A 12136-nucleotide genomic window follows, 5' to 3' on the forward strand; every position below is an offset into this window, starting at 1 on the left:
GGAAGCACAGGTAACTGCGGGGGGATTATGCCTGTCAGCTGCAATTTGCAGGCTACAGGTAGTTTACAGCTACCTTTCTGGATTTAAACTAAGAGTTTTGATAGAGAAGAAAAAGCAACAAGCAGTGAGTCCAACCCACTCCCTAACCCCAGACCAGTAAGACCCTGTTATGCTGAAATCATAAGAAAGCAGCTGTTTGCCTTTGGCTGGGAGGAACCCTGAGGTTTAGCCTTGAAAGCTTTTGTGGAATCATGAGAGTGGACCATGTCATACCTTACTAAGATCTTCAATTTTTTTCTCATTCTGTACCCTTCCATGAAATTACTTGCCATAATAAATAATTCATTTTATTAGTATTTAAATTAACCCAGCAAAATTTTTGCTAAAGACAGTTAAATTTAAGAACTAGGCCTGTTTGAGCAGGCTAAATCAAAGGCCAGGATGTATCAGTCACTTCCTGGAGTATTACTGACCTCCTCAGGCACTGTTATCAACAGCTCATCAGGCTGAAGAGTGAGTGATTCCAGTACTGAGACAAGCACAAGATCCCCTCCCTTACTGGCTACAGGTAATGATGGAAATGTTCCCTCATTATGGGAGCTCCCCTTTATTACGGTCAGCACATTGCAGGCTCACAAATGGGCTCTGAGGGATGCAGCTCTGCAAGACAGGGGTGAATGGCCTCAGGGGCATTGGCTGCTGGTCCAATTTAGCTACAAGAGCAGTTTTCCAGTTACAGTCTGGCTGCTGAAGCCAAGGCCCATCAACAGGATAGATAGTGCAGCCCCAACACAAAGCACAAGGCCATAAAGAGCAGGCTGCTGGCTGCCAGAGAAGTAGGGAACAGTGAGCTGTCCTCAGCCCCCAGCCTGGCTGAGCCAAATGCTGCAGCAAGCACAGAGATCAGCATGTAGTCTGAGGATACTTTCCCCACCCACTGCCCTGACTGGAGAACTGCTTCCAGGAGCAACCTGCGAAAAAACCTGCTCTCAGTATCTACTCCTCTCTTCTTCCCAGTTCTCCCAGTTCCCTGGGGTCCCTTCTCATCTGGTCTTCTGGTCTAGCAATAAAGCTGGAAGTGCCTCACGGAAGCAGAGCCACAGGCAGGAGAGCACACATGGTCCCTGGGAAGCACAAAGAGCCCAAGGGACAATTCCCTGCTTCAGCTGATCCTCCCTCTTGATCAAAGCCCTTTTCCTCAGCGCTTTGAAGTACACAGGCAATGCCAAGGATTTCGATATTTAATCCAGACATTTTGTGAGATGGGTTGGGTCCTAGAACCCATTTTGTAACCCTCTGAGCAAGGCAGGCTGAGACTTGTCCCCCCACCGCGATGTCAGCAGTGTGCTTGCCAAGAGTTGGCAAGGCCAGGTAGCAGAAAAGCCCACAGCGATAACGAGGCACAGGTTGGTTACCTGGTGGGGTTACCTGTTGACATAGGGGCAACACAGAGAGAGTTATAGAGAAGGGCTGGAGCTAGGCCAGCAGCTCTGTGCAGCACTGAGCAAACTAGCTGGAGAATCCCCCAGCCAAGGCAAACCTCAGATCTACCACAGGTCTGACTTTGAACTCAGCAGGACTCAGTTTGATCTATCTGTTGTTTCCCCAGGATATTATTCTCAAACTTTTGATTTAGGACATACCAGTGATAATGCTCTCCCCCCCAAAAAAAGGGTTCTGTTGACTACTGGCTTCACATTTCTGTGATATGAAAACACACAGGCTGTGTCAGACTGCAGAGAAAGATGGATGGGGAAGGTGAGTGGAAAGGTGAGCTCATGGTACATCCATCCTAAAGCTTTTATGTGCTCTAGGGCCAAGTCACAGATCCTCACACTCTACAGATCTCACAGCAGTACTGCTGGCAGCTTTTGGAAATTGTATGGAAAATCTCAGTGAATCTGGAGCCCTCCCATACTCCTGTGACCTTCCCATCTCACTGACCTGGGGAGAAGTAGTAATACCAGGCTGGCAGGGCCAATCTTCTCTTTGTGAGACAACTACTCGAGTGACATCCACTGCTGTCAGTGCCTTGGCATCAGGATGTAAGCAGACACCATCTTCTGGGATCTTTAAAATTCAGCCTTGCAAAGCTCTTAGGGTCAAAGTGCAACTCTCCCTCAACAACTCAGCTGTGTCCTAACATGCTCCTCTGTCCAGATCACCTCAACTCACTGAATTATCAGGTTCAATCTCCTGCAACATAAAGGGGATGAAGATACATTTTACTTTAAAATCATTTCCTAAAATCAAAGCTCTGCTTGCAGTAAGCACTGAGAGAGCCCAAAGCACATTTATTAAAAGCTAGAACTATTTGAAGAGTCTGGTCCAATCCATTAATCTTAAAATATGTGCTTTGGATCAGACTACAACTTTTTTGGGCTATGCAAAGCTTGAATCAAGCTCTAGCGCCCTCTTCTGCTGACACCACACAAAGGGTGATGCCAACACACCTTGTCTCCCACCCAGGATCAAAACACTGCATGCTCATTCCCAAACCTCAGAGCCTCTAATGAGGACTGGTGCACTGCTCCAGATGAGGCCTGGCTGCCTGTTCAGCAGGTAGTGGGGATTACAAGCCCATTGTGTGTCATTTGAGAGTGCAAACCCTTCTCAAGCTACTGTCTGGCTCAGGCTCTCTAGGTCAATTCTGGCACCTTCTCAAGGGGCTTCAAACCAGCTTCTCTGCAGCTCAGGCTCTGGGAAAAGGTCTCACACCACCAAAAGGTCTCTGCTGACCACAAGCAGAGGACCCAGGCCTCTCAGGACATGAAGACAGCATGCTGGGAGGACATAGAGGACACTGCCATCTCCTGCTACATTAAATGTGTGGTGGGAAGAACAGCACCACTAACACGCCACATAAATCAGTCTTCTAAATTAGAATACACAAATCCACTCCAGAAAAGTTTAATGTAGATTCCTGGGGCATCATATTCTGAAAATAAACAACCAAAAACCAAAATACAGTACAAAGAAAAAAAAGGCAAACAGAATTCCCCAGTATTTAAAATAATGAAATGTATCAAAGCTCAATCTATTACAAGGCTGCACACCACAGCAGCTGCTGGAAGAAGCAGTACCAGCCTGAGGACCAGGAGGCTTCTCCACCTCCCAGAGATAACCTGGAATTAGCAGCACCAGAAAGCCTGGTTCCTGAGGGAACTTGTAAGACTCCTTGAAAGAAAAAGGGCAGAACTCTGTACTACAGTGAGCTCCCCAGCATCCCTGCTGGGACATGAACTGTGAACTGTGCTGAAGCTGTGTGAGAGCACATATCCTGGGACAAGTGGTACCTTCCGGCAGATCCCACCAACAGGTGGCTAAACCTACTGCTTTGTGAAATCCTGGTATCAGAGGAAAAAGAGCCATTACAACAGCCAGTCAGGAGACCAGGAAGGGATTTGAGGCACACCACACTGTTGATGGGAACAGAAACAAGCAATGTTTTCTGGGAATGTAGCTGGGAACAGAACAAGCAATGTAGCTGGGAACAGAAACAAGCAGTGGATCTCCAGTTAAGAGGTCAGCCTAGTACAGCCCCAGCCACAGGGATGTCTGTGGTACCCTGTCTCCCATTCAGTCTTTGGGTTGAACAACTCTAGCACAATTTAGGCAAGAACCTCTTGTGGTCTCTGCCTCACACCCCTCCCATCCAAAGCAGGGAAGCAGGGCCAATATCAAAATCAGATCAGTTCAGTTCGGGTAAGTACTAAGTTATCTCCAAGGATGGAGATCTCAAGACCCCACTCCAGCACATCCACAGTAAGCAGTGCATGGGCCATGGCAGTACTTTTGATGTACCCACCTGGGCTACAGAGCAGCCACCTTGGAGCCAAGAGAGAGCTACTTTCCCTCCATCTATCAATGTAGCATGACAGCACTCTAATTTGGTATCAGCCCTACACCTAAGTGCAGTGATCCACGGCCGTTCCACTCCACTGCAGGGCTGTTACAAAGCACTTATTTCCACAGGTACTATGCTCCAAAAGCAGCCAAGCCTCCCTGATGTGCAGCCCAACCTGACAGTAACCACTACAAGCGCTGAGGGAAAGGCTGGAGAAACACTTAAACAATAGAAAACACAGAGATTCCTATGGAGAACAAAACTGTGAGCTTCGAGGAAGACCTATGTCAACAAGGAACCAGCTGATGTCAGACAGCTTCAAAAATATAATGAACATAAGTAACCCAGGTGCTTAGTAAACACTGCAGGCATGACACTGCCCTCATGTAAAAGCTAAGATTATAGCTGGAAAATATACCAAGACATTTGAAGCTTGCTGGGAAGCAATAAAACCTTTGCTGAGATCAACTCCATGGACTCCCCAACAAACGCTAAAATATGAGCAGTGTATCTGCAGATCTAGATGCCCACTGGAAAAACTGAGATAAACAGAGGAGTGGTGGTAAGGGCTGAGAGACTTCCTTCTCCTTGCCACTTGCCTCGCAGAGAGGAGGATAAGCACCTCTTCCCGGGTGCTGGCAAAGGGCCCTCTCCTGTGGCATGTGCACCACACCAAGTGAGCCTGCTGTCCCAACACTGCCCTGACATGTGCACATGTGAAGGCTGAGACACCCTCCAGACCATAGGGATCACCAGATGTTCTGCTGTGATCCCAGTAGGAGCATAAAGCACCCCAAAGGCTGGTCAGGTGCCTCCAGGAGCTGACAACAGCCTGGCCCGCGGCCCCTGTGGCACAGCCCCCACGCGTGGGGAGGAACGTGTGCCCAAACCCCGTGGGTCAGGCAGATGGAAGGGCAGGCTCTGGACATCCAGGACGGTGGCAGGGAGCCGGGCATCCCGCGGCCCGGCCCCAGGCAGGCAGGCAGAGAGCAGGCAGGGCAGGAGCACAGCGGTTTATTGGCAACACGAGCAGAGGCGGCGGCGGTGGCGGCGGGCCCCGAGCGGAGTGTGGGGCGTCGGTGCTCCGGCGGCGGGGGCCGGGGCCGCCCCGGGCCTATGTCAGCGTCTCCCCCTTGGTGACCTACGGGAAAAGGAAAGGCCTCAGCCAGGGCCGCCCCGGGCCCGGCCCGCACCCAGCTAACCGCCCCGCTGCTCACCCGGGCCTCGATGTACTCGATCCTCCGCTCCAGCGCCGTCAGCTTCTCGTTCAGGGTGGCCAGCCGGGACCGGCACGACATGTCTGCGGGGAGGCGGCAGTGAGACACGGCGGGCCCCCTCACGGCCCGGCCCGGCCCGCCCGCAGCCCCCACCGCCGCCCCGCGCCCTCACCGAAGGAGTTGAGGAAGTCCGCGATCTTCTTGATGGAGCTGGTGATCACCTCGATGTACTCGCGGTTGGCCCAGTCCTGGTGGATCTCCCGCTGTACCGGGTCCTCCTGCACCGACATGGCCGCCGCCGCCGCCGCGCCTGCGCGGGACCAGCGCCCCGCCCGCCCGCCCGCCGCCTCAGGGCCGCACCGCCTCAGGGCCGGGCCTGGCCCCGCCGCGCTCCTCGCTGCCGTCCGTGTCGCTGCCGCTCGCCTCCTGCGGGACACACCGCCGTCAGTGCTGCAGCGCCATCCCCGCCCTCCCCCGCCTTCGGGAGGCGCAGCCCGGCGGCCCCTGAAATACCTCCTCAGCGGGACCCTCCGCCGAGTCCTCTTCGTCCTCCTCGTCCTCATCAGAGCCCCTCTCCTCGGAAGCCTGAGTCAGAATCTCTTCTCCCTACGTTGAATGGGAAAGACCTGTACTGAGTGTATGTGATGTGGCCAAAGCATCCCAGGGTGGGATGGAAGAAAAGGGCATTTTGTTGCCTTCTTAAATAAAAAGTTTTAGAGGAAAAAAAAAAATTGAAGTTTTAACTGTCCTGCTTCTACAGTGAAAGATGAAGAGCCAGAACTGGCTTCTTTTAAAGCCACACATGAAAGTGTTTGAAGCTGTTCAAGTGCCCTTTATCTCTTCCTTCTTGTGCATGTACAAAGAATCTTCTGTACCTGTTCATTACAATCAAACATGACCCCTCAGTGCAAGAACCTAGAGATGCAGATCCTTAATCTTGAAATAAAATGCTTCTTTCTCCTGCACTGTTAGTACAAACCATTACTGTACTACAGTCACACTGAATTTGGCCTTTTAGCTATACCCACACCCAAGGGGAGGAGAGTTACAGTTACCTGGACAACATGAGCATTGTCCTCTCCCAGATTTTAATTGCCCCAGGTAGGGCAGTGATTCTCACCTGAAGATCCCGATTTTTGAGGATGCCGACCCAGAAGGCCTCCTGGCAGTGGTTGAATGCCAGCATTGCCTTCACTCGGTACACAAATTGTTCCAGGGACTTCTTCAACAAAGGCACATGGTTGGTCAGTCCAATGTCTTGATGAATCTATGAAACAGTAAAATGTGATGAGGACTGATTCTTGCCTGAGCATTCTGGCTGTTTAAAAGCCATCTATTACCAGGTGGGATGGACATGATCTCCACAGAACTTGCCCAGATTACATCACTTTTTGGTCAAATTATAGCTATTGTTAAAAAATAAAGCTCAGATCAGTATTTTGTCTAAAATGATCCCTTGCAACAATCCAAACATCTATATTCACCCTGATTAAAAAAGAAACCTCAGTTTCTGTCATGAGCTCTAGAGAGAGACTAGTAACTACTGTCTGAATTCCCAAACCCAGGAAAGAAAATGAGAAAGGTGTTGAATATACCACTTCCACAATTTTTTTCTTGCTCAGTGCCTCATCCAATTCCTTTACATGGAATGTGTGTTCACTCTAATTTCCAAAGCCAGCTTCTCTGGACCAAAGAAGCACTGGCTTTTGGAGAACTAGGGCAGGAGGGAACAGATGGAGTTGCTGTAAGCAAAAACCACCAGAGGAAGGGCAGCTATGCCAGGTATCATATGAGATTTAGCTCTGGGTGAGCATCTCCTCCTGCTAGGCTCCAATCTGCAGTACAGAACAGTCATTGCTAAACCAGAAAATCTGTCAACCTGCCAGAACCTGCACAATTATTTTGTACATAAGTATTTTCTCTTTCATGAAAATACTTTGTAATCTTCTGGAACTAAGACGCTCTCATTAGCTATACTCTGAATTCAGGTCACCTGCATTTCTTGGAAGAGTTCTACATGTCTGGGCAGAGGGACACTGCTTTCCTTCAAGTTCTGCCAGCAGGCAATGGGGTAACTGATTACCAACAGAAAGCTGTTCTCTAGCCTGTGTAATAACAGGCAGGACCTAGCAATCATCAGCACTAATCAGAACCAAATCAACAAAACCCTTACTAATGACACAATCAACACTCACAGTGTTCCCTGGGCCCTGGAACCTGCCCAACTGTTTGCAGGCAGTTTGAAGATTCAACAAAGCACTGGCAAAAATCTGTCTCCAGAAACTGTCCTTGCACCCAGGGTTAGATACATAAACAGAAGAGAGGCTTGGTATGAAAGAGGAAATTACAAATACTTAGGAAATGATAGGTGAAACTGATTGCGTTCGCCTGCTGTGTAATGCTCTTTGAAGACACATGTATTGCGGGAGAATGACAAAATCTGAGGTTGCACTGCACCAGGGTCAGCAAGCATCCATGAGGTTTGTAATAAAGTGAAATCAAGGTTGGTTTAACACATGTTGGTGTCAACTCCTCTTCAAACAAGTATGGAGCATTCATTGCATACATTTACTTGCCCCAGATTCAGTTTCTGCCTTCTCATTCTTGCAAAATAGTTTGGCACAGAGATCTAGTCAGATTGCAGCAGGCACCAGAGCAGTGGTAGAACATGGGTGTTCACTAATTGCAGCTCTGTGCTAACAAGGGACTATGAGACACAGCACTTGAAAATCATCAAGTGCAAAGACAAACATGATGTGAAAAGCTGCAATGCTGTTATCCTGCTTACAAGGTGAATTGTGAGTTTAGAGTGGGTATGAGTATTTCACTTTCAAGCACGACTTGTTAGCATTGTCAGGGTTTGTGCCAGCTTCTAATTCTCACCCTGTGCTGAGAGTTGCAACAGCATGTTCTGATCTTCAGCTAAATTTCTCTGCTCCTGATGCCAGCTCTGGCTTAAGTAGGTAGCAGATCTGGCTTAGCTCTCCCTTCAACTACTTTGGCAAAGCTCCCTTCTTAGACAAGTGTCTGTAAATCTTTAGGAGCTGGGAACAGATCAGCACACATGAAGTTCTGTCTTCTCCTGACTGACTGTCTCTTGCAACAAGCACTATCTGTCCACACTGTAAGCAAAGTGCTAATTCTCTCCCTCCCTGCTGCCCCAAGGCTCCTACAGAGACAGGCGGACTTACCACCCTCGCCCTTCCTTCTCCCTTTGCCCTTACCAACATAAGAACATAAAAGCCATCTCAAGAGGACTTTGATCAGGGCTTTTCCCCATCCACCTCTTGTTGCTGACTCTTCTGACTCACAAGACTGTTCATCTTTGGCAAAGCTTCTTTCCTATATTACCAATCTGGCATCTGTACTTTGTTCAAGGTCTCTAAGGTCTTAGCTTGCGTCCTCAGAAACACCCCCTTACAGATGCCAACAAACAAAGATGTCCAAAGCTCTGTCCTAAAAAATATTACGCCAACCTGATCTGACATCCAAGTCAGCCATTTCCAGAATAAATGCTACAACTTTTGGGCCATTAAACAAGGCTACTTCACCTTCTCTCAGAGTTTTTGCTTGTACAGGCTCTGCTGGAAGCATGCAAGTAGAGCCTGCCTATGCCCTGGAAAAGTAGTGGAAGGGAAACAACACCATTCTTAGGACAGGAGTTTGTGCTGCAGCTGGAACAGATCTTACCTTGGAATGGCCACACATGTGATGAAGTTGTCTGGTACTCAGCTGCAAGGTTTTCAGCAAACTCTGCACATCATCCTACAATAAATAAGTAGACCAGCAAATCATTCTCAAAGGACCTTTCCATAAGGGAAACAATATTAAAACAGCATTAGTCCTAGCAATCCTTTCAAAGGGTTATGGGATAGAGGTAAGATATGTGTATGTAGGAAGTATCAGTCATGCAACTGGCTGCAGCCAGTTCTTGTCCCCAGGATTACCGTGTGCTTTTTAAAGCTGTGGTCCAGGAGAGGCATGGCAAGCTTCAGAAATGCTTCTACAAAGAGGCGGCCGTACTAGAAAAGAGTGATAAATATATCAGAAAGCAAATTTAAACTCCTTCTCAAAGAACCATCACAGTCAGATGAGATAATGATACATTCTTCTAAGCTACCCCAGAGACTGTTCTTGCTTAGAAAAAGATTATATTCATGTGAAGGCTGTAGTGGAATATACAGGATCAGTAAAGGGTCCCCCTTTAATCACTGCAAAGAGAGGCTAGAAGGACAAGGTCTCATCATTGTACACATCCCTGGTTTTATCCACAAGGCATCTGAGAACAAAACTGAACTAAATGAAACATGTTAGAATCACTATACATATATATGTATAGCAAGGTATAAGGAACACAGTATCTGCTTCTTCCAGAGAATCTAGTAACCACTACACTGCCCTGAAGGCAATGATTCAAGAAAGCTGCTACTTAAACTCTTTCTCCAGTTATTTTGAACTCTTGCTTACCTTCAGGCAGATACTGAGTACAGGCCTGCTGTCAAATACCTACATGGACAAGGAAAAAAGAGTCAGATCAGTCTACAAGTCTAAAGAAAACCATGCAAGCACAACTAAAAACAGCCCTTCATGGCACACCCTCGTGAAGGTGTGAACGCTGCTCTAAGGCAACATCCATTCTCAAGTTTCAGCAGGGAACACCACATAAGCACATGAACTGTAGTGGAAGGTGGAAGCACTTGGCAGGATTACTGTTTGGGAGTCTAAGGTTCACCTTTGCAGATGGCACAAAATTATCTCAATGAGTCTAAAGTTCTTAACAGTTTGGGACCCAAGAGACCCAAGCCCAGCTGATGGGCAAGTAACCATATAATGGACAAAGCAAAACTGAGATGGGCAAAATAACACAAAGGTACCCTGGTGCTGCCATGGACTAAATTGAACTGTGGACAAAAGTGAACTAAACAGTCCAACTCTACCCTTTGTGCTCTCAAAAGGCACCCGGAGCACAGGTAGGGCCTCCAGTGAATGCTACTGTATAAAAAAAAAACCTGGAATTGAAAAACCTAGGCTTGCCAATTATCACTTCAGATATATAAAAATAAACAGTGATGATCATCCAAAGAAAGGGGAAAAGTGCAGCTGTACCTATCACTTTGTACCCCAAACAGCATCACACTCACAGACACTGAATGAACCTGCTCCAAAACTGACAGGAAGGAATATTCCATCCATTGGGACCAGGCACAGATTATAACTGGCTTTATTTACCATCTTCAGGTTGTTCCACTAGTGAGTCACACTTCACATTTTTCCCCAATGCTCATGAGTCTGGGCACACCAAGCTTTGCTGGAATTTGAAGGTAAAGGCAGAACAACAACCAGAACCTCACCTTGACCAAGTTAACGAGGATGTGGAAATTCCGCACAGCAATGTTCCAGCGCAGCAGCTTCTCCAGCTGCACCTATGGGATGCAAGGGGACAATAACTCAAGATGGTGCATTTCCTCTCACCTTGCTGGAGGTGCTTTCAGCATTTGCTGCATCCAAAGCATTGTTGTTGTTGTTGAAGACAGAGGAACAAAGCTTCACCACAAGCATATTTATCACAGCAGAAACACTTCATGACAATTCCAGCCTGATCAGTGGCTTAAAGTGCTAGGAGTTAATTCACTTCCTTGCTCTCAAAGCAGCTCTCTGTTGCAAAATAATGTTGTGCTCCCACACAGGTATGCAGACCAACTGCACATTTTAGTATTTTGCTGATTAATGCTTATTTTCTGGTAACAGCTTCTGCTGGATTTACTAGATTTTTGACATGGTACAAATCAGGAAAAAAAGATGCTACTTATATGTTACCCTGTATATCAATGTTGGCTGATGAATGAAGGTGTCTGTATTTCCTAGTCAAAGTTCAGAAGTAAATTCCTTTCCAATTAATACATCTTTATTGTACTGTCCAGTTTAACTTTTCTTCCCCTCAAAGAGTCTAGTGCATTTATTTTCCTACCTCACTTGAGTCTGATGGTTTCCCAGCTGGGATGCTTTTCACTGAACTCTCCAGCTGAGCCATCATTACTCTGAAGAAAACTGGGAATGTCTGCCTGTGGAGAAAATGAACAAACAAAGTTAGCTCTGAGCATTCTGGTAGCCTGTTTGTCACCAGAATGATGCGGAAAACTAGAGGTTACCCAGCTGGGCATCCTTCTTAGAGGAAATCACAGGAGATTGGCTCTAGGACTCACAAACTTGTCTAGCCCAGCCCAATTGTCCCAACAGATGGAGACTCCTTGGAAGTCACTACCACTTTCTCAGCATGAACCACACTTATAGCCCTGGAAGTGCACAGTGAAAGGTTTGCAGCTCTCAGCCTAAGATGATTTTGGAAGTTTCAGAGTGCAGGAGCTTTGGTCATCCCTGTTTCCAAATTCCTGTGCCAGGGGCAGAAGCTCTGTGAGTGTGTTTTTGCACACTGCATACGAGCCCAGATTTCCTACAGCCACCCCACGCCTCTGAGGCTGACTTTGAGAGTGCTTTGTACCACCACAGTAGCACAGAAAGAGACAACACACCTGATGACAGACAGCAGTTCATTCTCCAGTTAAAATAGCTCACAGCAATAAACTCAATGTCATTTTAAGTACAGGACATTCCACTTTGGCAGAAAGCTACCATGTGCTACCCTGTTGCATAGTGCCAAAACAATGTTTACAAGTGTCCAGAGTAGCTACCACAGTATCAACGTGAAACCACAATGGACCACTAAATAAGAAAACAAAACATTTAAAAGCAGAAATTGCCATTATACATATAATAGAATCCCAAGTTTCTATTGCTATTGTTAATTACCTGCTTAGTGTAGGATAAGTAGAAGAACATCCATCTTTGGCAGAGTTCATCAGTTCAGAAACACCAACACTGGAGATTTCCTCTATGGCTTTCAGGATGTTATCTGTGTGCTCCAGGTAGACACTAAATCCAAAACCAGCATTGTTGATCAGTAGATATTAAGCAGAATAACACAAGAAGGTCTTGAATGCTACCTAACCTCCAGCATGTGGCCTCAAACTGCCAAGCTCTTCCCTGCCAAAGGAAATTACATGCACAAACCCCA

General features: G+C 47.3%; 2 protein-coding genes across 3 annotated transcripts in view; both read right to left on the minus strand.

The window, feature by feature from the left end:
• Window positions 1–4845: 4845 nt before the first annotated feature.
• BRK1 (BRICK1 subunit of SCAR/WAVE actin nucleating complex) lies at window positions 4846–5394 on the minus strand. The gene is made up of 3 exons (XM_085072759.1): window positions 5237–5394; window positions 5065–5147; window positions 4846–4988 (listed from the first exon to the last, which is right to left on the minus strand). Exons 1-3 carry the CDS (start codon window positions 5352–5354, stop codon window positions 4962–4964), a joined length of 228 nt encoding a protein of 75 aa, XP_084928885.1. The 5' UTR covers window positions 5355–5394; the 3' UTR covers window positions 4846–4961.
• The window catches only part of FANCD2 (FA complementation group D2), a 33890-nt gene continuing 27148 nt past the window's right edge, over window positions 5395–12136 (minus strand). For both annotated transcript variants that reach the window (XM_085072758.1, XM_085072757.1), the window contains exons 36-44: window positions 11872–11994; window positions 11033–11126; window positions 10416–10487; window positions 9532–9570; window positions 9012–9086; window positions 8755–8829; window positions 6185–6331; window positions 5578–5670; window positions 5395–5490 (exon numbers count right to left, since the gene is read on the minus strand). In XM_085072758.1, coding sequence (XP_084928884.1) covers window positions 5413–5490; window positions 5578–5670; window positions 6185–6331; window positions 8755–8829; window positions 9012–9086; window positions 9532–9570; window positions 10416–10487; window positions 11033–11126; window positions 11872–11994 — 796 coding nt within the window. In that variant the 3' untranslated portion in view covers window positions 5395–5412. The remainder of the gene's footprint in view (window positions 5491–5577; window positions 5671–6184; window positions 6332–8754; window positions 8830–9011; window positions 9087–9531; window positions 9571–10415; window positions 10488–11032; window positions 11127–11871; window positions 11995–12136) is intronic.

Source organism: Lichenostomus cassidix, chromosome 12 (assembly GCF_008360975.1).
Source record: "Lichenostomus cassidix isolate B80296 chromosome 12, HeHo_3.0, whole genome shotgun sequence".
NCBI classification, from domain to species: domain Eukaryota; kingdom Metazoa; phylum Chordata; class Aves; order Passeriformes; family Meliphagidae; genus Lichenostomus; species Lichenostomus cassidix.

Coding starts and splice junctions, on each gene's coding strand:
- BRK1 (XM_085072759.1), bottom strand. CDS start 5,354: ATGTCGGTGCAGGAGGACCCGGTACAGCGGGAGATCCACCAGGACTGG. Junction 5,148..5,236: donor GGACTTCCTCAACTCCTTCG/GTGAGGGCGCGG, acceptor GCCTCCCCGCAG/ACATGTCGTGCCGGTCCCGG. Junction 4,989..5,064: donor TCGAGTACATCGAGGCCCGG/GTGAGCAGCGGG, acceptor CTTTTCCCGTAG/GTCACCAAGGGGGAGACGCT.